Source organism: Haliotis rubra, unplaced genomic scaffold, assembly GCF_003918875.1.
Source record: "Haliotis rubra isolate DU_JTF1 unplaced genomic scaffold, ASM391887v1 Scf21, whole genome shotgun sequence".
In the NCBI taxonomy this organism is placed as follows: Eukaryota; Metazoa; Mollusca; class Gastropoda; order Lepetellida; family Haliotidae; genus Haliotis; species Haliotis rubra.
This window is the reverse complement of record NW_025766114.1, coordinates 3,379,238-3,405,282: the sequence shown is the minus strand read 5'-3', so window position 1 is coordinate 3,405,282 and position 26,045 is coordinate 3,379,238. Positions and strand designations below refer to the sequence as shown.

Sequence of the window (26,045 nt, the reverse complement as noted above, 5' to 3'; positions counted from 1 at the left end):
GGAATATTGCTAAAAGGGGCATAAAGCAATACTCACTCACTCGTAACTAGTATTAACTAGTATTAACTAGTAACTTACTCTCAGAGGATTGCATTGGTAAGAGACTGCACAGAAAGCATTTAATCAGAGATTATAATGAACCTTCAATAAGTTAATGGTTATGTTAATTTTCTCTGATTTCTGTTTGTGTGTCTTTGTCAGTATACGTTTCCAATCCCTGAAGAAAAAAAGTTGGTTGGGCGCTTTTAAGTTGGTGCAATAGGTAATTGGTTATGCCAAAGTCATTTCGCCACCATGGTCGCGTGTCCAAGTGATTATGCTTTAGAAATAAATTCTAAACATCATTATTTTCTGCTTATCATATGAACTGAATGGATATGGTCTAGTCTGACAGTTGTACCAGTGAGTGTGTGAGTTGCGTTTTACGCGCTTTTAGCAATATTCCAGCAATATCACAGCAGGGGCACCGAAATGGGCCTCCAGGGGACACATTGAACCCATGTGGGGAATCGAACCCAGGCCTTCAGCGGGATGAGCGGACGCTTTAACCACTAGGCCGCCCCAGTTGTACCCTAGTCGTACCAGTGGTTTATTTACATCCTGGTAGCCACTGGTTGTGAAACAGGCAGGAGTAATGTTATCAGTTGTCCTCTAATCAGTATCTTGTAAACTAATTTGGCATGATCAGTGTCAGCGTAATGGCCAAAACAGCACATCGGACAAGTTTTGTAGTCATATTATGTATCACAATGCTTGTCATACTGACACAAGATTTATCAACCAGGAGCTCTGTCAAGGTTACAAAAGAGGTAAATGCAAAATAATTCCTGATCTTCCTTTGACCACGTTCCTAAAGCATATCGTAAGAGGATAATAGTTGCCATTGTTAAATCCCAACAAGCCATTCTGTAATTTCTACAGATGAACTATTTTGTCCTCAACAAATCCCTTAGGTCTGTCTGTCTCAAGGCTGACTTCCGTTCTGTGTCCATGCCCCAAGGCCTCAGCCCTCGTCAAAGTGAAGTCGAGAATTATTTGAGGGCAAGAAGCATCGACAAAGAGGCAAGATAATGTGCCATGCTGACTGTGCCAAATGATAACTGCTGGAAGATGGTGAACTTGATCGGATGCTTGTTGACATTGAGAAGATTGGAGAAAATCATTTACTCCAATTCTGGGCTAGATGTTGATATGTGTTTGTGTTCAGCCGATTCATAGAGGCACCAGGATTTGTTTTGAGGTGGGGTCCTGATCAAATTCCAAATTACACTAGTATGCGATTGGAATGACTTCATTGGGCAGATCAGGGATCATGATATATGGAATTCCAATATGTGGCATCGATATTGATCATTGGATTGTCTGGTCCAGACTTAATTATTTACAGACCACCACCGTACAGCTGGAATATTGTTCAGTGCAGTATGAACAGTGTTCAAAATCACTTCGATATCTAACTGTCCATTTTTTTGGGCTATGTCAGTGTTCAAGAGATCTTCAATATGTAACTTTGGTATTGGATACATAAGGCCATACCCGTGAAGATCCGGTTTAGAATTGATCTTCAGCAACCCATACTTGTCGTAAGAGGCGACTAATGAGTGGTCAGGCTCACTGACTTGGTTGACACATGTCGTCGTATCTCAGTTGCGTAAAACGATGCTCATGTTTCCAAGAAGGCGGTTGGGTAGCTTAACACCCGAGTTCGATTATCCACATACTATGAAATATAATTTCTCTACTAGAACATAAGGGGGTGGTGAGGTAGCCTACTGGTTAAAGCGTTCACTCATCAAGCCAACGGCGCGGGTTCGATTCCCCCCATGGGTACAATATGTGGAGCCTATTTCTGATGTCCCCCACCACGATATTACTAGGATATTGCTAAAAGCGGCATAAAACCTTGTTCACATTTCCAAGTGGGTATTATGTATTTTAACTCTATCCCTTGGGCTCATTTCTGAATTTAATGCCTCTAAGAAGAATGGTTACGCTTATTGTTATGGTGTGTAAGTGTAAAATGGATACGTTCAACCTGTCTGCATCAAGTGTTACTCCTTGCTTTATGTAGTGGGATCTCGCTGAGGTTCATCTGAAAAACTGCCCACCATTCATGTAATAGTAAGAAAAGATCAATATTGTACTCCAGGCGTCGAGGAAGTTGCTTGGAGTGTTTCATGGTCGCCTGTTTTCACAGCCAGCATCCTTCCGTTCGTCAGATACAGCGAAAGAACATAATGCAAAATTTACATGAATATTAGATGTCGTCGTCCTGGGGATTGCATGATTGGCTAAGTAATATGTTGAGGGGGGCATGAGATGTGGGGATGTGTTGCATAAGACTACATAACGTGTGCTGGGATGAAATTCTAGAGATGTACATTTGTGAGATAAATCGCTCAACACATGCAGAATGTTGTATTTAGAGATGGTGACTGCATGCTGAAAATCAATATCATAAATGTTGGCAGATGCCAGGCAAAGAATTGATGGTGACTCGATGTTGAGTTTATGCAAAATGTGGAATTTTTTGTAACAGTCTGTGACTTACCTTGTTTTTGTTGAGAGAATGAATTTACATGCATGTTTGATTGATGTTAAACGCCACACTCAGCAACTATCCAGCTATGTGACAACAGTCTGTAAATGATCTGTCCAGACTATCATCTGATCATCTGATCTGACCAGACTATCCAGTGATTGTCATCTATTCAATTGGGATACGATGACATGCATCAGCCTGACCACCCGGTCACATTTGTCGCCTCTTGCGACAAGAATAGGTTGCTGGTGATCAATTCTAATTCGCATCTTTATGGGTCTATGTTAAGTGACCCGTGAAGGTCCGGGTGAAAATATTGGCGTTCAGTAACCTATGCTTGTCGTAAGAGGCGACTTACGGGATCGGGTGGTCAGGCTCGCTGACTTTGATGACACATGTCATCAGTTCCCAATTGCGCAGATCGATGATCATGCTGTTGATCACTGGATTGTCTGGTCCAGACTCGAATATTCACAGACTGCCGCCATATACTAGTAGCTGGAATATTGTGGAGTGTGGCGTAAAACTAAACTCACTCACTCACTATGTTAAGTGACTTGGTTAACACCTGAATATTTTAGAATCAGTGTCATCCTGATGTCGGAAGAAAGCCTAAGGTGATAGAGGACTTTGTTTGTTTCACTTATTCTCTCAGGAAGTTTGTTTGTATAAATAATCGGTCGCCGCTACTATTAATGATTCTTGGTTTGTCAGCACCCAATATATACTTGTGGTCTAACATCTTCTTCACTTCAAGATGTTCTCCCAAAGCATGTCGTTAATTCAAAAACGTTAATTCAAACTCACTCACTCACTCACTCACTCACTCACTCACTCACTCACTCACTCACTCACTCACTCACTCACTCACTCACTCACTCACTCACTCACTCACTCACTCACTCACTCACTCACTCACTCACTCACTGTTATGATGAGAAGTTACCATGAATATTTTCACAGATAATCCCCACTATTAATTTCAAACATTGTTCCAATTTATCCAGTGTAGTTACAGACTGGTGTTGTAAAATGTCTTTTTGTCAACCTGAAGGATGTGTTTATACTGCAATCGAAATATCAATGATAATTTCTTGTTGAGATTAGAACAATAATTGTAATGGATTGCAGGTGAAAAGTTAATTGTGTATTTCCATTAACGCAGCTGGTGTATAACATGATACAGTGCATCAAAAGTTTCCATCTTTCATTACTTTGGAATTAATTATTTGCATGAATGACTCTTTTAATTCTATGCCCAATCAGCACCAATCACAATCCAAATCATGCAGTGAAATTCCATTTCAGCAAGATATCCCACAGATAGGCACCTTTAATGTTTGAAATAGTTGCGGATGGTGACATAAAAAAACCTCATCCTCTTGAAATGTTCATCTGGCTGTTGATGTGAACCAGTTTTTATTACCCAAATCAGATCAGCTTATGGCATCAGGCTGTAAGCTATCTATTATTCACGACCGGGGGAGTCCCATGTTTGTGGTGTGTACATAGTGTACGAGAGAATCCTGGAGGACCTACATGAGCGAGGACTGTTGTCTGTCTTTGGTTGTTGGCATGGGTAAATTGAATTACGTGTGCGCAATTACAAAACCTGCTGGACTGAGAAACCTGTGTAAAAATTTACTGATAGTATTTGTACCTGTAGCACCCGGTTGAAATAGTCACCTTGGTAGTCCATGGCCATTAGTGTTTAGCATGGAGTAGTCGGTGTGTGAGTGAGTGAGTTTTCACGCTTTTTTATTTGAGTCTAATCCGAGAAAATCCTGTATCAGATTTACTGGCCATGGCTTTCGCTGCCCTTTCACTATTGAAGTGTGTCTTCTTGACATTGTGCCAATAAGGGTTGGAATAGGTCAGAAAAGACCCACCGCCTTAATGATAACCACACAGGGCCTCACAACAATTGGATGTATTGGTGTCTCGTACACATCTACAGGTGTAAACCCCAACCCTTCACTCCTCTTCCACCCTGACTGAGCATGGTTCTACGCCGCTTTTTAGAAATATTCCAGCAATATCATGGTGGGGGACACCAGAAATGGGCTTCACACGTTGTACCCATGTGGGGAATCGAACCTGGGCCTTCGGCATGACGAGCAAAAGCTAAGATTAACCACAAGGCCACAGTGGTCATCTACATTTCAAATCGGTGATATACAGTGCAGGCCATGCTGACCATTGTCATTTGAGATCATAGCTGTTTATAATTAAGCGACCCGTGAAGATCCTGGGTAGGTCTTCAGCAACCCATGCTTGCCACAAAAGGCGACTATGTTTGTCGTAAGAGGCGACTAACGGGATCGGGTGGTCAGGCTCGCTGACTTGGTTGACACATGTCATCGGTTCCCAATAGAGCAGATCGATGCTCATGCTGTTGATCACTGGATTGTCTGGTCCAGACTCGATTATTTACAGACAGCCGCCATATAGCTGGAATTTAGTGCGACGTTAAACTAAAGTCACTCATTCACTGTATCACAAGGAAGGACAAATATCTGAGTTAGTTTGATGAAAAGATGAATCCTGAATGATGTGACTGCCTCTCCTGAGGGTGAAACCAGCCGGGAGTAATTACGGCATGGGAAAGAGTCAACTGACTTGCTCCCTGGCAATCACTGCACTGCCCTTTCATTATCTCCTGCTATCTCTCTCAGGGAGGTAATGCAGTAGGGAGACCAGTGTTGGGAGGGAGGACATGTTGAGAGAGATGGAGTCCTGTTATGTTGTGTGTGTGTATGTTTGTGTGTGATAGGGGAGGGGAGTTGTTGGGGGTGGTAGGACATTATGAGAGATGGAGTCCTGTTATGTTGTGTGTGTGTATGTTTGTGTGTGATAGGGGAAGGGGAGTTGTTGGGGGTGGTAGGACATGAGAGATGGAGACCTGTTATGTTGTGTGTGTGTATGTTTGTGTGATGGGGAGGGGAGTTGTTGGGGTGGTAGGGGACATTATGAGAGATGGAGTCCTGTTATGTTGTGTGTGTGTATGTTTGTGTGTGAATGGGGAGGGGAGTTGTTGGGGGGATAGGACATTATGAGAGTCCTGTTATGGCGTATGTGTATGCATGTGTTGGGAGGTTTTGTTATGTTGAACATCTATAGTTACAATGGATCGAGACAGAGCCAAGAGCAATACCAACCCAACTTAATTCAGAAATGGACTCGAGAAGATCCGGGTTTTGATCTTCAGCAATGATTGTAACCCAAATGCGTAGAAAGATGCTTAACTGTTGATCCGGTTTTGAATCTTCAGCAATGATTGTATCCCAAATGCGTAGAACGATGCTTAACTGTTGATCCGGTTTTGAATCTTCAGCAATGATTGTATCCCAAATGCGTAGAACGATGCTTAACTGTTGATCCGGGTTTTGATCTTCAGCAACGATTGTATCCCAAATGGGTAGAATGATGCTCATGCTGTTGATCACTGAACTGTCTTCTCAAGACTGGATTATTTACAGACCGCCATCATTTAGCCGCGAATTGCTGAGTGCGGCATTAAACAACACCCAAACCAAACTAATACATGAATTTGTTTGACAATATAAGTTGTTCACTGGTCACGAGGGGGGCCCTTCGGACTCAGGGAACAGAAACAAACATCAAGGGTACATCAACCCATGGAGCCCGAGGGACCAGTGAACAACGTATTTATCTTACCGAACACCTTTATGTTATTTTGCTGACAAGAAAAACAGATTTAGAGTTATCTCCCTTCCATCAATTTGCATTCGCAAAACATCGGTAATTTCCTTACATCATAAGTGATTCAATGTAATTCAAGATATAGATTTACTACCACAAAGTACCAAATGAGTTGCCATTGACAGCGGGGTACATTGAAATGTTACTCGCTTGTAAGTGGGGTACATTGAAAATAATAGAAGGGCACTCAGCCAATCAGAAAGCGACATTTATGTGTGAGGTAAGATAATATCTTATGCGCCCTATTCTTTTCATAAGAGGCAACTAGCGGAATCGGGTGGTCAGGCTGACACTGATTAGGTTGAGAATTGTTATTGTATACGAACAATTGTGTAGATCGGTGCTCATATTGTTTATCACTGGATTTTCTGTTCCAGATTTGATTATTTACAGACTGCTGCCATATTATAGCTGGAATATTGCTGTGTGCAGCGTAAGAGTACAACAATACAAGCAAATGGAGCAATGATTCTCATTTACCTCAATTTATTGCCTACAAATGTAAAATGTCTCCCTTGTGATTACTCACTGGTCCATTTGCCAAACAAGTTCTCTTCTCCTTGAAATCACTATTATGTCGTTCATAAATCATAAATTGTGCCATGTCGATAACATAAGAAGATAACAGAGAAGGGTATGAGTTGTCTGCCCCTTTTATCATGGAATAAAGGAACACATTTTTCTATTTCGGGCAGTATTGTCATTTTTCTCTAGACCAATCAGGCACAATGCTAGCAAGGAGGATTCATTCACGCAAACCCAACTATTCGATATTGAACAAAACCAACTCTTTTCCTCAAGAATAAGCTCCCTAAATCCACAAATCCATCTTTATTAGGTACCTCCAATCACCATACGCTCTAACCCTGTGAATGCTCCAGCTCGGCCTACTTGACCATGGGTGATTCAATAACCCCATCCTTCCCTCCCATGCCTCGTCAGTGCAGCTCGAAACTCATCCATAATAAAACCAGGCTTTGATCTCTGCCTTGTAACTACCAGTCAGGTTCTATCAGGCAAACACACAATCCTAGCCTGGCCTGATTGAAGTTGAGTTTATGTGCTCTATTCCTAGATAATAATGATGACACGACATGCACGCTGGGAACCAGTCTACTGGCTTGTATGATTGTTGGTTTCCAGTTGGAGGGGGTCATTTCTCACGGTTCTGATGCTTGGGACCGTAAGCCTTGAATGCATAGCTGGGTCACAGTGGACTGACATTTAGTCCCGGAAATACAGTTATCTTATTATGAAATATATGTCTGCAAAATAATAAGGAAATCCCAATGGAGCCCAGAGTAATCCTAAAATTAGACTTATCAAGTCATTGTGGACTTTCATTGGGTTCGTTATTAATTCATCATCTAGGGTCACGGTGACACACTTGGGTCATGGAGATAGACTAGTGAGTGAGTGAGTGAGTTTGGGTTTACACCTCTTTTAGCAATATTCCAGCAATATCACAGCAGGGGACACCAGAAATGTTTTTTGCTCTTTGTACCCATTTGGGAAATCGAACCCGGGTCTTCAGCGTGACAGAGAGCGCTTTAACCACAAGGCTACCCCACCAACCCAAGGATAGACTAGGGTCACAGTGACAGTAGTGTTTGAATATGTTCATGTGAATCTATTTATTTATATACTATGTATATATGAACATAGTAAGTAATAGTAAGTAAGTCTCAGAAACCCTGAGAATAGAAATAGAAATCTGTGGTATCCCACTGTTATCCAGAATGATTTCAAACCGTAGATTGGCTTCAGTGTTCTGGATTTGGATTTTAGTTGATATTTTGTGGAATATTTTAAAATAAGATAATGACTATTACTGGAATTAAATGTTTACTGTAGCAACACTCGGACACCCTCATGTAACATAATCAAAGCATTATGACTCAGTATGAATGTCATGGGTTGCTATAGCCCTGAGTGTTCAATGTTTTCAATTTAGATTCACCTGGTAGAGCAGGATACCTCGGGAACACTAGCCTAATGTATAGTTCCCAGGATGACATTGTTGTCTTCTTTATGCTTATAAAGTTGTTTTCTGAACTGCAGATAAGTTTCAAGTTTCAGGATTTGAAGAGATCAATTTTAACCGTCCTATTTGTGATAAAGTGGGGAGCCAGTTGTCCTTGTTTTCGAGAGCAGTTCATTGCAGTCTCAAACCATATCCAATTGTATTTATAAAAAAAATCAGTCATTTGAATCATGTGATTATAGTGTTGAAGTCCATTTCATTTTGGTTGCAATCAAACTTCCTCATGTGTGATAAAGCTAGGACTAGGAGTGATCTATTGTTTTTGTCAATCCTTACACGCTCATCTGAATCATTTGATTATAGTATTGAAGTTCATATCAGTGAAGTTACGAATGTACACTTTTCTCATCCTATATTTTCAGTTCCATCTCAGTTATTTTGTCTAAAATCTAGGCAGCATTTCATGGATTAATCATAAAACCTGAAAGCCTAAAAAAAAATGTCAGTTGTACGTATTATGCCTGACTGAATCAGAATTTCATAATATCTGAATATAGACTGAGGTAGTAGACACAATACCTTGTATGTTTTATGGATCAAAGAAAATTATCAAACAGGATCACTCAAGTATTAAGGGTAAAATTAAATCTTTTATAAAATATCATCCTAGGATTGAGAACGGGGTGAGTTGGGTTGAGGTGTAGGGTTGGGAAGCGTGGGACTAGAGAGGGATGGATTGAGTCTGGTTGTTATGTTAAATATATACTCTAGTTTCTGTCTCTAGACTGACTGACTGGGTTTGGTTTTATGCCGCTTTTAGCAATATTCCAGCAACATCACGGCGGGGGACACCAGAAATGGGCTTCACACATTGTACCCATGTGGGGATTCGAACCCGGGTTTTGGGCGTGACGAGTCAACGCTTTAACCACTAGGCTACCCCACCGCCCCCTGTCTCTAGAGAGTGTCGCCTCAAGAGCAAAGTACAAAATGTTACTTTCTCACCGTAATGAGAAGTGTTACATTACTGTAGTGGTCTTTACAAGAGTAATGATTATTTGTTTGTTTGTTGTTTAACACCGCACTTAGCAATATTCCAGCTATATGATGGAGGTCTGTAAATAATAAAGTCTAGACCAGACAATCCAGTGATCAACAGCATGGACATCGATCTACGCAATTGGGATATGATGACATGTGTCAACCAAGTCAGCGAGCCTGACCACCCGATCCCGTTAGTCGCCTCTTACTACAAGCATGGGTTGCTGAAGACCAATTCTAGTTCAGGTCTTCGCATGTCACAGAAGTAATGACATCATTTTTGAAATGTTGTCTAAATGAAAGCTGAATATATTTTAGGTTCAATTAAACATCATAGTGATAAAGTTGATGAGACCAGCCTAAACAGTTTGTTATTTGAGGTTTTGCACAAGCAAAATATGATAAACTATTCTCACCCAAATCTATATCACAGTGCATAACATCAAAGTGTCATTTCATCCATCATTAGCTAGTCATTTTTCCTTATATACTATCTACTTAATGTTATTTACTACCTATTCTGTCAGTGTGATTGTGAGTGAATGCAATATGCTTGTTTAATGTCTTAAGAAACTTTCCAATCTCTCAATGGGGGTTTCTGCTTCACTGCCAACCCCACCCCCTCCCTTGTAACAGGGCTTTCTGAAATAAAAAGATCTTTTTAAAAAAAAAAGAAGAAAAATGTAAGTTTGACACGTCAAAGTTTAGTTTGACACGCCAGTGTTTGACTGTATGTATGCAAGGTTAACGAGAGTCTGATAATTGATTTGCAGTGGTGGGTAGCCTAGTGGTTAAAGCGTTCGCTAGTCACGCTGAAGACCCAGGTTTTGATTCCCCACATGGGTGCAATGTGTGAAGCATTTCTGGTGTCCCTGTCGTGATATTGCTGGAATATTGCTAAAAGCAACATTAAACCACACTCGCTCATTCATAATTGAAGATCTTTTAAAAAAAAAGAAGAAGAAAAATGTAAGTTTGACACGTCAAACCAGTGTTTGACTATGTATACAAGGTTAACGAGAGTCTGATAATTGATTTGCAGTGGTGGGTAGCCTAATGGTTAAAGCGTTCACTAGTCACGCTGAAGACCCAGGTTTGATTCCCCACATGGGTGCAATGTGTGAAGCATTTCTGGTGTCCCTGTCGTGATATTGCTGGAATATTGCTAAAAGCAACATTAAACCACACTCGCTCATTCATAATTGAATTTTTGTACATCCACATCACCAAGGTAACAGTTTTTTCTAATATGTAGCATTTAGTGCATTAGATTTGAAGGAATTTCATGGCCTTGGCATTTTGAACATTGAAACACATTTGAATTTTTAAAAAGACATTCTAAATACATTGTAGATGATAATACATAAATATTTGATAACAAACATGTCTCTCAGGGCAAGAATGAATTAATATCAGCCATAGGTTTGTTCCGTGAATTCAAGTGAGACAGGCAGAATGATGGGAATGTGGTCTTCTATTGACTTGAGTAAATCTGCCATTAGGCTGCAGATAATGACCATGCCTGGTCGTAAGCTCACGCAGTGAGAAGGCTTTAGTCCATTTCACTTTCAAGGCCCCTATTATCCTCCACTTACTGTATCAAGCATCAGTGGGTATCCACAGTGCCTTCGTTGTTGCACCAAATAGTTCTTCCTACGTCTTTTGGGTGAAGACAGGTTATCAAAGTTTGATGTTTGCTTACTCTCTTTACTTTCGTGTCTCATCCTAATTATGGCCATTCATGTGTCTAATGTTCAAGGTGCTTCCTTGTGGTCTTTTCAATGTGTTACCTTCTTGTCCCAACAGAATATCTGTTGAAGATGCTACCTTCTTGTCCCAACAGAATGTCTGTTGAAGGTGTTACCTTCTTGTCCCAACAGAATGTCTGTTGAAGGTGTTACCTTCTTGTCCCAACAGAATATCTGTTGAAGGTGTTACCTTCTTGTCCCAACAGAATATCTGTTGAAGGTGTTACCTTCTTGTCCCGACAGAATGTCTGTTGAAGGTGTTACCTTCTTGTCCCAACAGAATGTCTGTTGAAAGTGCTACCTTCTTGTCCCAACAGAATGTCTGTTGAAGGTGCTACCTTCTTGTCCCAACAGAACATCTGTTGAAGGGGCTACCTTCTTGTCCCCACAGAATGTCTGTTGAAGGTGCTACCCTCTTGTCCCAACAGAACATCTGTTGAAGGTGTTACCTTCTTGTCCCAACAGAATGTCTGTTGAAAGTGCTACCTTCTTGTCCCAACAGAATGTCTGTTGAAGGTGCTACCTTCTTGTCCCAACAGAATGTCTGTTGAAAGTGCTACCTTCTTGTCCCAACAGAACATCTGTTGAAGCTGCTACCTTCTTGTCCCAACAGAACATCTGTTGAAGGTGCTACCTTCTTGTCCCAGCCTAATATCTGTTGAAGGTGTTACCTTCTTGTCCCAACAGAATGTCTATTGAATGTGCTACCTTCTTGTCCCGACAGAATGTCTATTGAATGTGCTACCTTCTTGTCCCGACAGAATGTCTGTTGAAGGTGCTACCTTCTTGTCCCAACAGAATATCTGTTGAATGTGCTACCTTCTTGTCCCAACAGAATGTCTTTTCAAGGTGCTACCTTCTACTCCCCTCAGAATGTCTGTTCAAGGTACTGCCCTATCCTTCCAACAGAATGTGACTGTTCAAGGTGCTACCTTCTCTGATTTAACATTCAAGGTTTCTAACACATCTCCACGTTCAAGGTGCTACTTTCAACTCCCCACAGAATGTCTGTACTAGGAATACTCCCCTCTCCACAGAATGTCAGTACTAGCATTACTCCCCTCCCCACAAAATGTCTGTTCAAGGCACTTTTCCTCTCCACAGACTGCCTGTACCACCAACTCGCCCTCCCCTCAGAATGTCTGTACCACCAACTCTCCCTCCCCACAGACTGCCTGTACCACCACCTCTCCCTCCCCACAGACTGCCTGTACCACCAACTCTCCCTCCCCACAGACTGCCTGTACCACCACCTCTCCCTCCCCACAGACTGCCTGTACCACCAACTCTCCCTCCTCACAGACTGCCTGTACCACCAACTCTCCCTCCCCCACAAGAGTCAGTGAGACATGGCAGCAGTCAGTAGCCAGTCTTGGATTTAAGGCATGTAATTCAATCATGTAATCAATACTTAGTCGTGTACTCGCCAGTGTCTGTCTGGGCCAGAGGTTCAGATACTGTTAGTATTATCACATCTCTGCCAAATGGCCCTCAGTGGAGATAGTGTCACTAACACAGCCCAGCATGGTCAGCCCAGCATGGTCAGTCCAGCTATTAATTTCCATTTGTATGCATAGACTGGCTAGGCTGTAGTAGAGTGGGTAGTACTACGGCATTACTGGACGTTACACGTGTACTGTCACCAGCGGTACAGATCAGGTGGGATTATTGTATAGTTATTGATCAGGCAGTAACATGATTTCAGGAAAATAAAGAAATTAGGTTTCATTAGTACAAAAGGAGGCTGCAAAAATCAGTCTTGTTGCAGATAGGCTTGAGATATCTTAGTCGCTACCTCAGTACACTGCTGTTAACAGCACTGGGATAGGATAGAGTGGTGTTTTAGAGCTGTAGCACAGTACAGCACTGGGATAGGATAAAGTGGTGTTTCAGAGCTGTAGCACAGTACAGCACTGGGATAGGATAGAGTGGTGTTTCAGAGCTGTAGCACAGTACAGCACTGGGATAGGATAAAGTGGTTTTCAGAGCTATACCACAGTACAGCACTGGGACAGGATAAAGTGGTTTTCAGAGCTATACCACAGTACAGCACTGGGACAGGATAGAGTGGTTTTCAGAGCTATACCACAGTACAGCACTGGGATAGGATAGAGTGGTTTTCAGAGCTGTACCACAGTACAGCACTGGGACAGGATAAAGTGGTTTTCAGAGCTATACCACAGTACAGCACTGGGATAGGATAGAGTGGTTTTCAGAGCTGTACCACAGTACAGCACTGGGATAGGATAGAGTGGTGTTTCAGAGCTGTAGCACAGTACAGCACTGGGATAGGATAGAGTGGTTTTCAGAGCTATACCACAGTACAGCACTGGGATAGGATAGAGTGATTTTCAGAGCTATACCACAGTACAGCACTGGGATAGGATAGAGTGGTTTTCAGAGCTGTACCACAGTACAGCACTGGGATAGGATAGAGTGGTGTTTACAGCACTGGGAGAGCTATACCACAGTAGCACTGGGATAGTACAGCACTGGGACAGGATAAAGTGGTTTTCAGAGCTATACCACAGTACAGCACAGAGCTGTACAGCACTGGGATAGGATAGAGTGGTGTTTTAGAGCTGTAGCACAGTACAGCACTGGGACAGGATAAAGTGGTTTTCAGAGCTATACCACAGTACAGCACTGGGATAGGATAGAGTGGTTTTCAGAGCTGTACCACAGTACAGCACTGGGATAGGATAGAGTGGTGTTTTAGAGCTGTAGGATAGAGTGGTCTGGACCTCTACCTCAATACGAGGCGGTTGGGTAACCTTGTGGTTAAAGCGTTCGCTCATCATGCCCGAAGACATGGTTCCATTCCCCATATGGGTACAATGTGTGAAGCCCATTTCTGGTGTCCCATGCCATGATATTGCTGAAATATTCCTAAAAGCAGTGTAATACCCGACTGGTTCACTCACTCTACCTCAGTACACTGCAGGTGAGGTGAGGTGAGGGGAAATTGGGTTTTACGTCGTGCTTGAGAATATTTCGCTCATATTACGACGTGCATGCATGTGTATGTGCATGTGCGGCTGCTTGTACTAGCCCAGACTTAAGCTGGTTTTATAATGCTAGCCCACTGAAATACCATGCCGCAGTGAAGCATGAATACCCCTCTCAGACACATTATACTGACTCCGAGCCGACCAGTCCTTGTTGTACCCATTAATGCCGAGCGCCAGGCAGGGACCAACAAGTACCATATTTTAACGTCTTTTGGTATGACGCGGTTGGTGATCGAACCCGCGACCTTCTGCTCTCTGGGCGGACGCTCTAACCACTACACAGTACACCGCAGACTGCATTAGGGCAGGACAGAGTGATCTTGGTGTGCATAAAATATATTTTGCTATTTTCTGTCCTTGTAGGCAGTATTTATTTTGAACGGTAAATGTATCTTGACTGGAGACTGGAGAATCTCAGTATTCTGTATTTGTTTGTTTGTGGTTAAAATGCCACAATCAGTATTATGTCAGCTGCATGATGCCAATCTATAAGTGTTCAAATCTGGGCCAGAAAAACCAGTGACTGATATAATGAGCAACAGTTCATGCTATTAGGTTATAACCGGAGCCTGATTCATTTTGCAGGGTTCGCACGGGCTTGAAACAGCTTGAAATTTGGACAGTTTACCCCACAAATCCCATAATTTGTTTTAACCTTGAAAAGGCCCTAATTGCCAATGATTTAATCTAAATGGTCCTATATTTAGCAAACTTCTCAAGTTATGATTTTACAGGAAACTAAAACATAATAAAAAATACCTTGCAATGGCAGTAGATGTTCATTAATCTCCATCACAAAGCAAAGTTTTCCCAGTGCAGCGATGTACCTAAGAGTTATTAGTAACCCTTGGATGTTTGGTCCCACATTTGACCAACCTTGTGTGTATTCCCTACTTATGTGTTATGTGTTTCTATAGTTTCCTAAACTTATTGACTGAGCCATGAGTTATCTCCCCCTGACAGTCGGTCCCACATTTGACCAACCTTGTGTGTATTCACCTACTTATGTGTTATATGTGTTTCTATGGTCTTAAACTTGTTGACCGCCTTGGTGGTGTAGTGGTTAGAGCGTCCGCCCTGAGAGCGAAAGGTAGCGGGTTTGATGCCCGGTCATTAACGTTAACCCCATTTCACCTCACCTCACCTTAAAATTGTTGATTTTGCCTTGAAAAGCCCCCCAAAAAGCCTTTATTGTGATTGCTGGTAATCTGTATGAATGCTGTTATGTCTCCTCTTACAGCAAGCATAGGCAGGGCTCGATTTAAGAGATGTTAACCCACTTGCACCATGTGCAACCTAAGATAAACACCCAGCTGCACCTGTCAAATTCCAATTGCACTGTTTTTATTGCAATATGTAATATAAGAAATATGCTATTGAATTATTTAGATGTTTTATTCAGAAGTTTACCCACTAAAAAATTGACTTGCACCTGGTGCAAGTTAGACTAATAACTAATATTGGGTTGCACCAGTGCAAGTAACAAAGCACTAAATCGAGCCCTGATAGGTGAACTGTATTCTTACTCGACCTCCCCAAGGGGTTCACAGTACACTGTATCAGCCTGAACATGAATCTCGTTCCGTCCCTCTCTGCTGACACACTTCACATTCAACCGGGGAATTAAGTCATGAATCATTCATTCACCATTAACGAGTCCCAGACTAAAAGCAGCTTATTACAATGGATTTGGTGGGATTTTTTGTACAAAAGTTGCGAAGGCTTCTGATGAAAATGTATATTCTGATTGCTCAAATTGAAATTTAGTGATTGTGGTAGGAGTATGAAGGATTGGCTGAGTCAGCAGTTTGGCATCCTGTTGTTGATTTTAATGTGAATGTTTGACATTATTGTGTCATGTTGACCCAAAGCATGGACACTATTTCAAAACAGTATCTGTACGTTATTTTAACTATAGTTTCAAACGTTATGATCTCTATGGTTTTGTTATGAACATTTAATGTCATGACTGCATGACTGCTTTAGAAAAAGGACTGATATATACTACTAAAAGAGTGAATAAAGAAGACCCGATTTCTTTTATATTTTTGTAGTTAATCTGTCATGACATGTCCTGTACACACAAGTGTCAAGAATGGATGTCTAGATTTTTTTGTGTTTGTTGTATAATGCTGCACTCAGCAATATTCCAGCTCTATGTGGTGGTCTGTAAATAATTGAGTCTGGATCAAACAGTGATCAACAGCATGAGCATCAATCTACATAATTGGGATACAATGACTTGTGTTAATTCAATCAATTCTTTATGCTTGCTTCAGTTTTGAGAGATCGATTAAGTGTCGAACAGGAAGTCAACATTATCCAATGAAGGAGCTCCTTTACGGCACTAGTCTCAAAACTGTTGGTTGGTTGGTTGGTTTGTCGTTTAATGCCACACTCAGAAATATTCCAGCTATATGGTGATGGCCTGTACATAATTGAGTCTGAACCAGACAATCCAGTGATCAACAGCATTGATCTACGCCATTGGAATACGATGACATGTGTCAACCAAGTCAGTGAACCTGACCACCCAATCCCCGTTAGTCACCTCTTATGGACAAGCATGGGTTGCTGAAGACCAATTCTAACCCAGATCTTCATGGGTAGAATGGATGCATAACATAAATATCACTGCTTACAGTACCTTTTATCTTTTCATTTCTTTACAGGATCTCTTTAGAATTAATTATTGGTGTCACCTTGACCCCTAATTTTGTAGACGACTAAAGGTCATGTATGAACATGCTGAAATTCAACTTGATGGTATCGAATGAGATGAATAGACGCTTAATTCATTGCAGTTTTGGTGTCCGGTAACTTCACTTCATGCTGAAGACCCAGGTTCGATTCTCCACATGGGTACAATGTGTGAAAAATCCATTTGTGTCCCCTGTCATGATATTGCTGCAATAGTTCTAAAAGCATCGTAAAACTAAACTCACTCACTCATTCTGCAAGGAGTTCTCATCGAGGGATAATTACATTTTTTATTTTGTTTCAGGTGTGACAGTGGGTGAAGACATTAAAATACATGCAACGACAGACAACAATGTGACGCTGAAATGCACCAAAGTTCGGGGGAGACGAGAAGGTGGGAGGGATCCTGTGGTATAAGAATGGCGTCTTCTTCGCATCGAAGGGAAACAGCAAGAAGATCAACTTTGCCGACCCGGCATACAAGGACAAGACGGATATATTGGAAGATCACAGTCTGGTGTTGTACACGGTCAGGGTCAGAGACACGGCCAACTACACGTGTAAAGTGTACGTTGAAGATTCCCAGAATGCATCAATGAAAGAAAGGAATGTCACACGCATTTTAGTTGTTCAAGGTTTGTAAATATTAATTATTGATTATTTTAAGTTGGAATAGATATCCATATGTTTCTGTGGACAAAATTTAAGGTGATCTTGTGAAGGATTATCTTGTACTAAATGGACTTTGTAACTTTTACCTTGTGTCCAGTTTAATGGTTTGACAGCATTCTACTGTCTGGGGTGCATTTATGGTCCTTGGTCTAGATGTGGTAGAGGTTAACTTTGTCTCTTCTAGAGCTAGATCGAGTAAGTAAACTAATGAAGATTTGAATGAAATGTACCTGGATATACATTTTTCCTAGGCCTTGTTCCTTGAAACTCTAGTTTTCTGGTGTTAAGAAGTATTACTATGAAAGGTGAAGGAAACGTGAAATTATTGCTGTGGTCAATTTTAACATTTTTATCAAGCCTTTTCTCAATATAAGTGTGATTTAAAACAGGGACTGCTCCCATGGCCTGGTGAAGGTCTGGATGTAGTTTCTTTAGTATCAACCTCTCCATGTCAAAAGGGTTCCTTAGCGCTAAGATGATTGTATCTCCAATACCTTAATATTGACCTATGACAGTCATAGACCTTAAATGGCTTTGTGAAAGAGAACCCTGATTTACATGGACAAATTGAAGGTCTGTTGAGGACCTATGTCAGATATGCAGTGATTGCCAGTTGCATTAATCATAGTTCTTCTTAGGGGTGATGGGGTAGCCTTGTGGTTAATGCGTTCGTTCGTCATGCTGAAGACCAGGGTTCGATTCCCCACATGGGTAAAATGTGTGAAGTCCATTTCTGGTGTCCCCCTGTAAAAGCAGTGTCAAACTAAACTGTCTCATTCACTCTTCTTAAATTCATCTCTCATCACAAAATGCACCATGCAGAAACACAGAAGACTTCCGAATCTGAATTCGCAGTGAATGAGTGAAGCAGTACACAGATATGATACTTGTAGGTTAGCTTTGAAAATGACTGAATTACTTCCAACGTTTGTATGTAAGTGATAGAGTACAACAATTCTTTTAGAACCTGAATATGATTTTGAAATTGCATGCTTATTAAACCACTTACATCTTGAATATTAGAAGAATTAACAGTTTAAAAAAGTGACAGTTGTGCCTACTTCTATCGATAAGGAAATAGTTACTTGAAGGGGCGGTGGGGTAGCCTAGTGGTTAAAGCGTTGGCTCGTCACGCTGAAGACCCCGGGTTCGATTCCCCACATGGGCACAATGTGTTCAGCCCATTTCTGGTGTCCCCTGCCGTGATATTGCTGGAATATTGCTAAAAGCGGCGAAAACTAAACTCAGTCAGTCAGTCAGTTACTTGAAACAATGGCAGTATTTTTAAAGTGTGTTAGTTTGAATCCACAACCCTGAAATGATTGTAATTTATTCCATAATTCTCCTGCGGCTATATAACAGAAAAGATGGGTGAGTCTGAGTGTCAAGCATGGCTAATTTCATGTCTGCACTGTCTGTTGTTGAAACAACTTTCCTGACTCTAATTTGACCATTTGTGTTCCAGCCTATCAATTTATTCTGTGCAGTTATTTTGAGAGAGCATGACAGATTGTTCACAGATAGTCTCCATCACCACCTTGCACCTTTGCGTCTTCATCTTCTTTCCTCATCAACTTCTTGTCATTTTTCTCAGTCGTAAAAAAATGTCTTCTTGAAATGATCCTGTCAGAAACTAGAATTAGGTTTTAATTCTGCACAGCCTTTACACCTCTCTTTCTACTATTCTAGATAGCTGGTAGCTGATGCCAATGTGACCTTGACCTTTTAGGTAGTAATCGGTGCATGGCACATTGAAACGTGGTCTGGTACCCAGTGGCTGTGTTACGAGAGTTAGGGTAGTGGGTATGGGTTTGCTGGTCTCCAAACAGTCTTGGTTTACTTCCTACGACGGATTTATTTACTAAGATCATTCCCAGGTTTACCCAGCACCTAATTACCCAGTTCTTAAAATAATAAAACTTTCGTAAATATGTCAGATGGTAAGTTAAAAGAATGTATATAAATTTGGTATTGTATCTGAAAGTTCATACTGATAAGTTATGTTATCAACCTTAACTGCATGCGAAATGTTTCTTTTTTACATTTCTTTCTAAAATTGATGAAAGTACTAGGTTATGAGTTGTTGAATTTCATCATGGTCATAAGATTTTTCAATTAAATTTGATTGTTTGCATTCATTATTTGGGAACTGCATCCTTCAAACCATGGTTCAGTCCACCCTACAGATTGTAGACGATGGGTAACAGCTCTGTATGTCAGTACACTTCACCCTCCCATCATCATTTTATTGTGAAGAACCATTTGAAATTGTTGATTGTGTGAAGAAAACTTTGGTGCTATGAATTTATTAATCTGTTTAAAGTAATTCTCATTAAAATCAGATGTTTGTGCTTGATACAGTTACACAAAGATCTGGAGAAGTCCCTTTACAGGTTATGTCATAACGACCTTTCACCAGACCAATTGTAGCATCTGAATGTGTTTCCTAATGATGCAACCTCGAACAAAACAAATGTTTCAAACATCTGAAATTGAAAATATACTCCTGCTTAGCCATGTATCAGATATTCCACACATTTTATTTTTTCTTCAGCTTTTATATTTTGGATCAAGAACCTTGTCAACATTGTTTTCAAGTGCCGTAAAGCTGGTCCTTCATTGGATACTGTTGATTTTGTCAGTCATTTAATTGATCTCTCAAAACAGTAGATATTCTGTAACCCCGTAAGAGGCTACTAGCAGGATCGGGTGGTCAGGCTCACTGACTTGGTTGACACATGTCAATGTATTCCAACTGCATAGATTGATGCTCATGCTGTTTGGTCACTGGATTGCCTGGTCCAGACTTCAATATTTACAGACCGCCACAATATGACTCATTCACTCAAAACTGGTGCAAACATGAAGATCTGATTTTAATGACATTGATTCAAGGTCTGTTAGTGATATTGAGAGAACAAGTCAGAACGAGTGCTACATTTTGTATATCTTAGTTTGATAGTTTAAGCGTTCGAGTTGAAAAACAGTGAGAGGGAAAATGATTTTTGTCATATTTGTCCATGTGCCGAGAGACATACCATGCCTTTCTAACTGCATGTGTATTATTTTACAAGTATTTGAATATGTGCATAGCAACCAAAGTTTTCAATATTGTTCATAGTTAGGCTGACATGCTGTCAAACTGTGCTCACGCTGGTTGATTATGTTGTAGATGTTCCGAGTCCCCCAGGGAAGCCGAGAATCCTCAACATTGAGTCGCGAGAAGTGAAGGTCACCTGGGACAAGAGTGCCTCGGATAACAACAGTCCTATATCTGTATACATACTCCATGTTAGGTGCGTAACTTTGGTATTAAAAGTATCATTAATACTTCACTCTTCAGGAGATTTTGTATGACTCAATAAAGACCCTCTGTTTTCCATGTGTATTTTTAGTGCACGTACCCATTTTGGGAGTTGACAGATTAGTGAAACAAGCTAACTAAACTAAGGTTGTGCTAGGCTTAGTGTATTAACGTTTTCAAATGTTCAGGAAACAAAGTTAGCAACAAACCGCGTACTACCTTTTTGGGTTGAAAGTTAAAGCAGCTTTATTGTACTTGAAGTAATGGGTGACGACATGTTTTTGGTTCCTTATTTTCACTTGGTTCATCAAGATCATAGGGTGTGAACATTGCTCATAATATCGATATTGACCACTGTTTTCCAAGCAAGATCATTTCCTGTCTATAGTGATACAGCTGGAATATGGTGACCATGACAAGGAACAACAGACTGGTTCACCTGACTAGATTATTTTCAGACCACTGTGATGTAGCTGGAATATGTCTGACTGTGACAGCTAACTGGTGATTATTTTCATGCATAACTGGAGCTACTGTGGCATCAAACAGCTAACTGGTTCACCTGACTAGATTACTTTCAGACCACTGTGATATAGCTGGAATATGTCTGACAGTGCCATCAAACAAAATAGCACTGATTGTCTGTTGTTCATGTTTTCAGTAAGTGCACAGCAACTCAAGGTCCCCCCGAGGAGCGGGATGTGGTGGTGGGAGGGTCAACACTGGAAATCACCGTGAGAGAGCTCAACCCTCACACCTGCTACCAGGTCAAGGCTCGGGCCAAGAATGCGGTTGGACGCAGCGAAGACAGTAGTTTCAGTGATATGTTTTTCACATTAGAAGAACGTAAGTATTGGATTGGGGGTGGGGGTGGGGTGGGGAGGTGAGATTTGTTGATTCAGAAATACTTTTGGAGATTCTTGAACATGTTGAAGATTTAAGATTTTGTTTTTCAACACAACTTCCCCTTGAGAAAAGACCAGTTTAGTTCTAATGCTGGAAGAGTTACCTCCCCTTCTGAGTATCATTCACAAAACGATCTTACTGCTACAATGATCGTAAGCTAGTGTTAAGTACAGGAGATAAGGTCACCTTAGCACTAAGATTGCTTTGTGGAATAGGGCCATGTCTGGAGTTGATATTTTTGTTGATCAGTTTACTTGATTACCATTACATCAACCATGAATCACCCACATCACCATCCAGTCCCAGGTCTTCATCATCCACACTACGTCTTACCTTTTTCATTATGACAAATTATTACCATTGGGTTTTCACATCACATATGTTAAAATGGGCATTCCATTCACTTCAAGTTGAGCTGACTCTGGTCAAAGTCTTGTGATCAGCAATCAGCCCTGTTGATGCCACTTTTCTCATAGCGTCTGAATCTCACTGGAAATAATGCAGAAAGACAATGAGACTTGAAAATTCAGTAGTTTGGGGCATGGTTTATAAGACCTTGTTGATCTTGCTCCAGCACCCTCTGAACCCCCGTTCAACGTGAAGGCCGACAGTCCGGACAGCACCGAGGTTCATGTCAAGTGGAGCCACATACCCAAGAATAAGCTGAATGGGGAACTGAAGGGGTATGAGTTGTCCTACAAGGCCCAGGGTGGGCAGCCGGAGAGAGTTCGTCTTGAGGACCCAACCAGACATGTAAGTCAACAGAGAATATTCACAGTCAGTGTAGTTTATGTGTTCACACTATACTTAATCACTGCATTTTTAGCCACAGGGCTGTGATCAGTGTGTTACATGCTTCAAACAGTCTAACCTAACCTAGTCTAATGTCGAATATAGTACAAATGTTAGAATCAGTGAGTTTAGTTTTACGCTGCTTTTAGCAATATTCAAGTAATATCACGGCAGAGGGACACCAGAAATGGGTTCACATATTGTACCCATGTGGGAATTGAACCTGGGGCTTCGGGTGTGACAAGTGAACACTTTAACCATTAGGCTACCCACTGCCCCTACACATGTTCCGATCTGATTGTCAATCTAAGTATACTAGAAACACAGTTTAGATATTTCAGGGTTTAGATCAGTTTAGATTTGTTAGCCTGTAGGGATGCTGGGTTAGAACAGGTCATGTAATGTGGTCAGCTTTGGCGACTTGCTAAATTGCAGGGACCGTATACACAAAGTGTTTGTAGCACCACACCATTCTTTAACCTATAGTAAGTATAGATTTACAGCCCTTTCATGGTGCGAGTGTTCAGGATTCGTCATTGGTTGCAAACAGATTTAGTTGTGCAATCAGCGACGTTGTTTCAATAGTGATCATTCGCAAGGCCTCGGTAATTTCCGTATGCATCGGGAAAACTAGAACCTCTTCCCCTGCGCGATGCGCAAACGTTTCTTATAGACAGAACTCAGTCATGTAATGGCGGAGCAATGGCATCTCCATCGCCCTCGTTGACAATGGACAAGCTAGCCATTAAATGTCTTGTGTGTCACATCAACACAATTCCCTGCTGATGAGGGACATTTGTGGCCCCACATTTGTTTGTATTAGTCAAGCTGGATCTAAGTCGACGTTACACGTGCTCTGATTGGATAAAAAGAAGGGAGATAATTCGTGTTGCGACTTTCTGCCGCTAGGGGATTTTACGAGAACCGGGAAATATGGCCGTATTAGAACAGAGGTTCGTAGGAAGATATGACAAGTAACCTCTGTGGGAAGAGAATGGCGGTCAAATTGTCTGGTCCAGACTACTGCCATGTAGCTGGAATATTGCTGAGTGCAGCGTAAAACTAAACTCACTCACTCACTTAATCAATAATCTTGAACATAAAAATATTTGTCATTACCACAATGGCTCAATCTTCTGAAACATGTTTAATATTTTGAAACATGATTGCCTATTGGAGTACTCATGATCTGGATGAAAGATGGTGACTTAAAGACATTTCAATTTAAATCTATTTAGTGATGTTTTGTGTACACTGTTTGAAATGTCTGAATGTATTACAGAACATGGTGCTGTATGGACTGAAGCCTTTCACAAAGTATGAGATTCAGCTGACGGCATACAACAGTGTCGGTTCTGGGCCCCCAGCTAATGTGACTGTCCGAACAGCTGAAGGCGGTAAGTTTTTCTGTAGCTACCCAATCAAAATCCAGAATTTATTAACTATCTATATTATTATGTGGATATTTATATAGCGCACATATCCACGCAACTAGTGCATGCTGGTATTTTTTTCCCTCGATCAATGGATGTCAATCTCAAAGGTACATTGTATTTTCAATCATTCTTTTCAATTTTAGTTAAGCCTCAAATGACATCCATTGCATGCAGTCAAAGTCCTTCTTTGTCCATACTAAATCTGACCATTCTCCCTACAATTTTGACTATCCAAGTCCTTCTTTGCCCACACTCAATCTAACTGTTTTTGTTTCAGTTCCAAGTAAGCCTCGAATCACACACATCACCAACCGAATGTCCAAGTCCTTCTTTGTACACTGGGAACCACCCAAAATTCTAAACGGCCGCCTGGAGAAGTATGAGCTGCAGTGGAGCTACAACAGCAGCTCAGCAACTCGCATCATACAGGGGGACCTCAACAACCCAATGTCCGCTTTCATCAGAAATCTAGGTTAGTAGGGGAGCTCCTGTATATAATTTACAAACAGTTTGGACTTTCATCAGTGAACACTACATGGATTCCAGGACTGGATAGTTTCTCAGTATCCTACTGCATATGTATACATGTCTGTATGGACAACGACTTCTTTTTATTCTTTTCATGACGTTTCAGAGCTAATTCATCTGATGAAACCGCCTCCGTGGTGTAGTGGTTAGAGCGTCCGCCCGGAGAGCGGAAGGTCGCGGGTTTGATCCCCGACCGCGTCATACCAAAAGACGTTAAAATATGGTACTTGTTGGTCCCTGCCTGGCGCTCGGCATTAATAGGTACAACAAGGACTGGTCGGCTCGGAGTCAGTATAATGTGTCTGAGTGGGGTATTCATGCTTCACTGCAGCATGGTATCTCAGTGAGCTAGCACTATAAACCCAGCTTAAGTCTGGGCTAGTACAAGCAGCCGCACATACACATACACACGTATGCCCATCGTCATATGAGCGAAATATTCTCAAGCACGACGTTAAAACCCAATTTCACCTCACCTCATCTGATGAAGGATCAACAATTAGCTCTGAGAGAATAAAAAGAAGTTGTTATCCATAAAAACGCATCATGTATTCATGTTCGTTCAACTTAAATGCCTTTCAAGATCTTGATCCTACTACATAATTCAGATGGATACAATCTGTAATCAAACTAAGTTTTGTTGTGTTGTGATTGAGACTTTTGTTGTCTTGCACTGTGAAGCAATGTCCATATGTGACTATTTGCAGACCACTTTGATTTTAATGACTTCTTTAATGACTGTATATCTTTCAAAGATTCATAACAGAATGACATATGATGAAGGAAATTTGTTTTGTGTCATACTGATTTCCATTTTAAGCCTATTGAATCCTTCAAACGTTTCACATATAAATGCCTTTGTATCTGTGTGATGGGAAAGAGCGAGTCATGTATTTTACCATCACTAATTTGTGTGTATCAATTCCAGAGCCCTACACAGAATACAAGATCCGAGTGGCTGCCTACACTGGGGGTGGCAAGGGAAAGTTCAGTGACGACTTTCCTGGCATCACGGATGTGGAGGGTGAGCTTTCATTTCTCAAACAGATCTGGGTTAAAATTGGACTCCAGCAACCCATGCTTTTTGTAAGAGGCGAATAATAGGATAGGGTGGTCAAGCTCTCTGGCTTTTTTGACACATGTCATCGTATCCCAATTGTGTAGATCGATGTTCCTGCTGTTGATCACTGGTTTGTCTGGTCCAGACTCGATATAGCTGGAATATTTCTGAGAGCAGCGTTAAAACAACAATCTTTTCTCAAACAACTATGTCTGTGGAGGGATGATGCAGCAAAATGCACTATACACTCACCCCGAACAGAGACTGTCAAAGCAGAACTTCCCTGTTACAAATGCTGATGTTTTTTGTATCTGTCTTGAAGCACATTCCGAAGGAGAATTCCCATAGATAATTGAGAATGCCCTTTGGAATTTGTGTACTATAAGTTGCATACCCCCTGTACCATAGCTTCTTGAGGAGGGCTGGGATGATTCGCCGATGAACCGATACATCACGATACATTTAAGTTTGATAGAGCTATCGTATTGTCGACTTTTTTCAAAACAGTATTGTCTTAAACATGTTACAGTACATATTTAGAGAAAAATACACAAGTATGATAGAGTTACTTGTTTGTTTATTACAATAATGTTATTGT

The 26,045-nt window shown here is 41.1% G+C and overlaps 1 protein-coding gene across 3 annotated transcripts in view; it reads left to right on the top strand.

Moving 5' to 3' along the window:
- Nucleotides 1-26,045, top strand: part of LOC124276565 (tyrosine-protein phosphatase 99A-like) — a 95,788-nt gene that overhangs the window by 28,339 nt on the left and 41,404 nt on the right. For all 3 annotated transcript variants that reach the window (XM_046712209.1, XM_046712208.1, XM_046712206.1), the window contains exons 3-10: nucleotides 17,054-17,384; nucleotides 18,784-18,792; nucleotides 20,594-20,717; nucleotides 21,387-21,571; nucleotides 22,206-22,384; nucleotides 23,706-23,820; nucleotides 24,137-24,331; nucleotides 25,316-25,411. In XM_046712209.1, coding sequence (XP_046568165.1) covers nucleotides 17,345-17,384; nucleotides 18,784-18,792; nucleotides 20,594-20,717; nucleotides 21,387-21,571; nucleotides 22,206-22,384; nucleotides 23,706-23,820; nucleotides 24,137-24,331; nucleotides 25,316-25,411 — 943 coding nt within the window. In that variant the 5' untranslated portion in view covers nucleotides 17,054-17,344. The remainder of the gene's footprint in view (nucleotides 1-17,053; nucleotides 17,385-18,783; nucleotides 18,793-20,593; nucleotides 20,718-21,386; nucleotides 21,572-22,205; nucleotides 22,385-23,705; nucleotides 23,821-24,136; nucleotides 24,332-25,315; nucleotides 25,412-26,045) is intronic.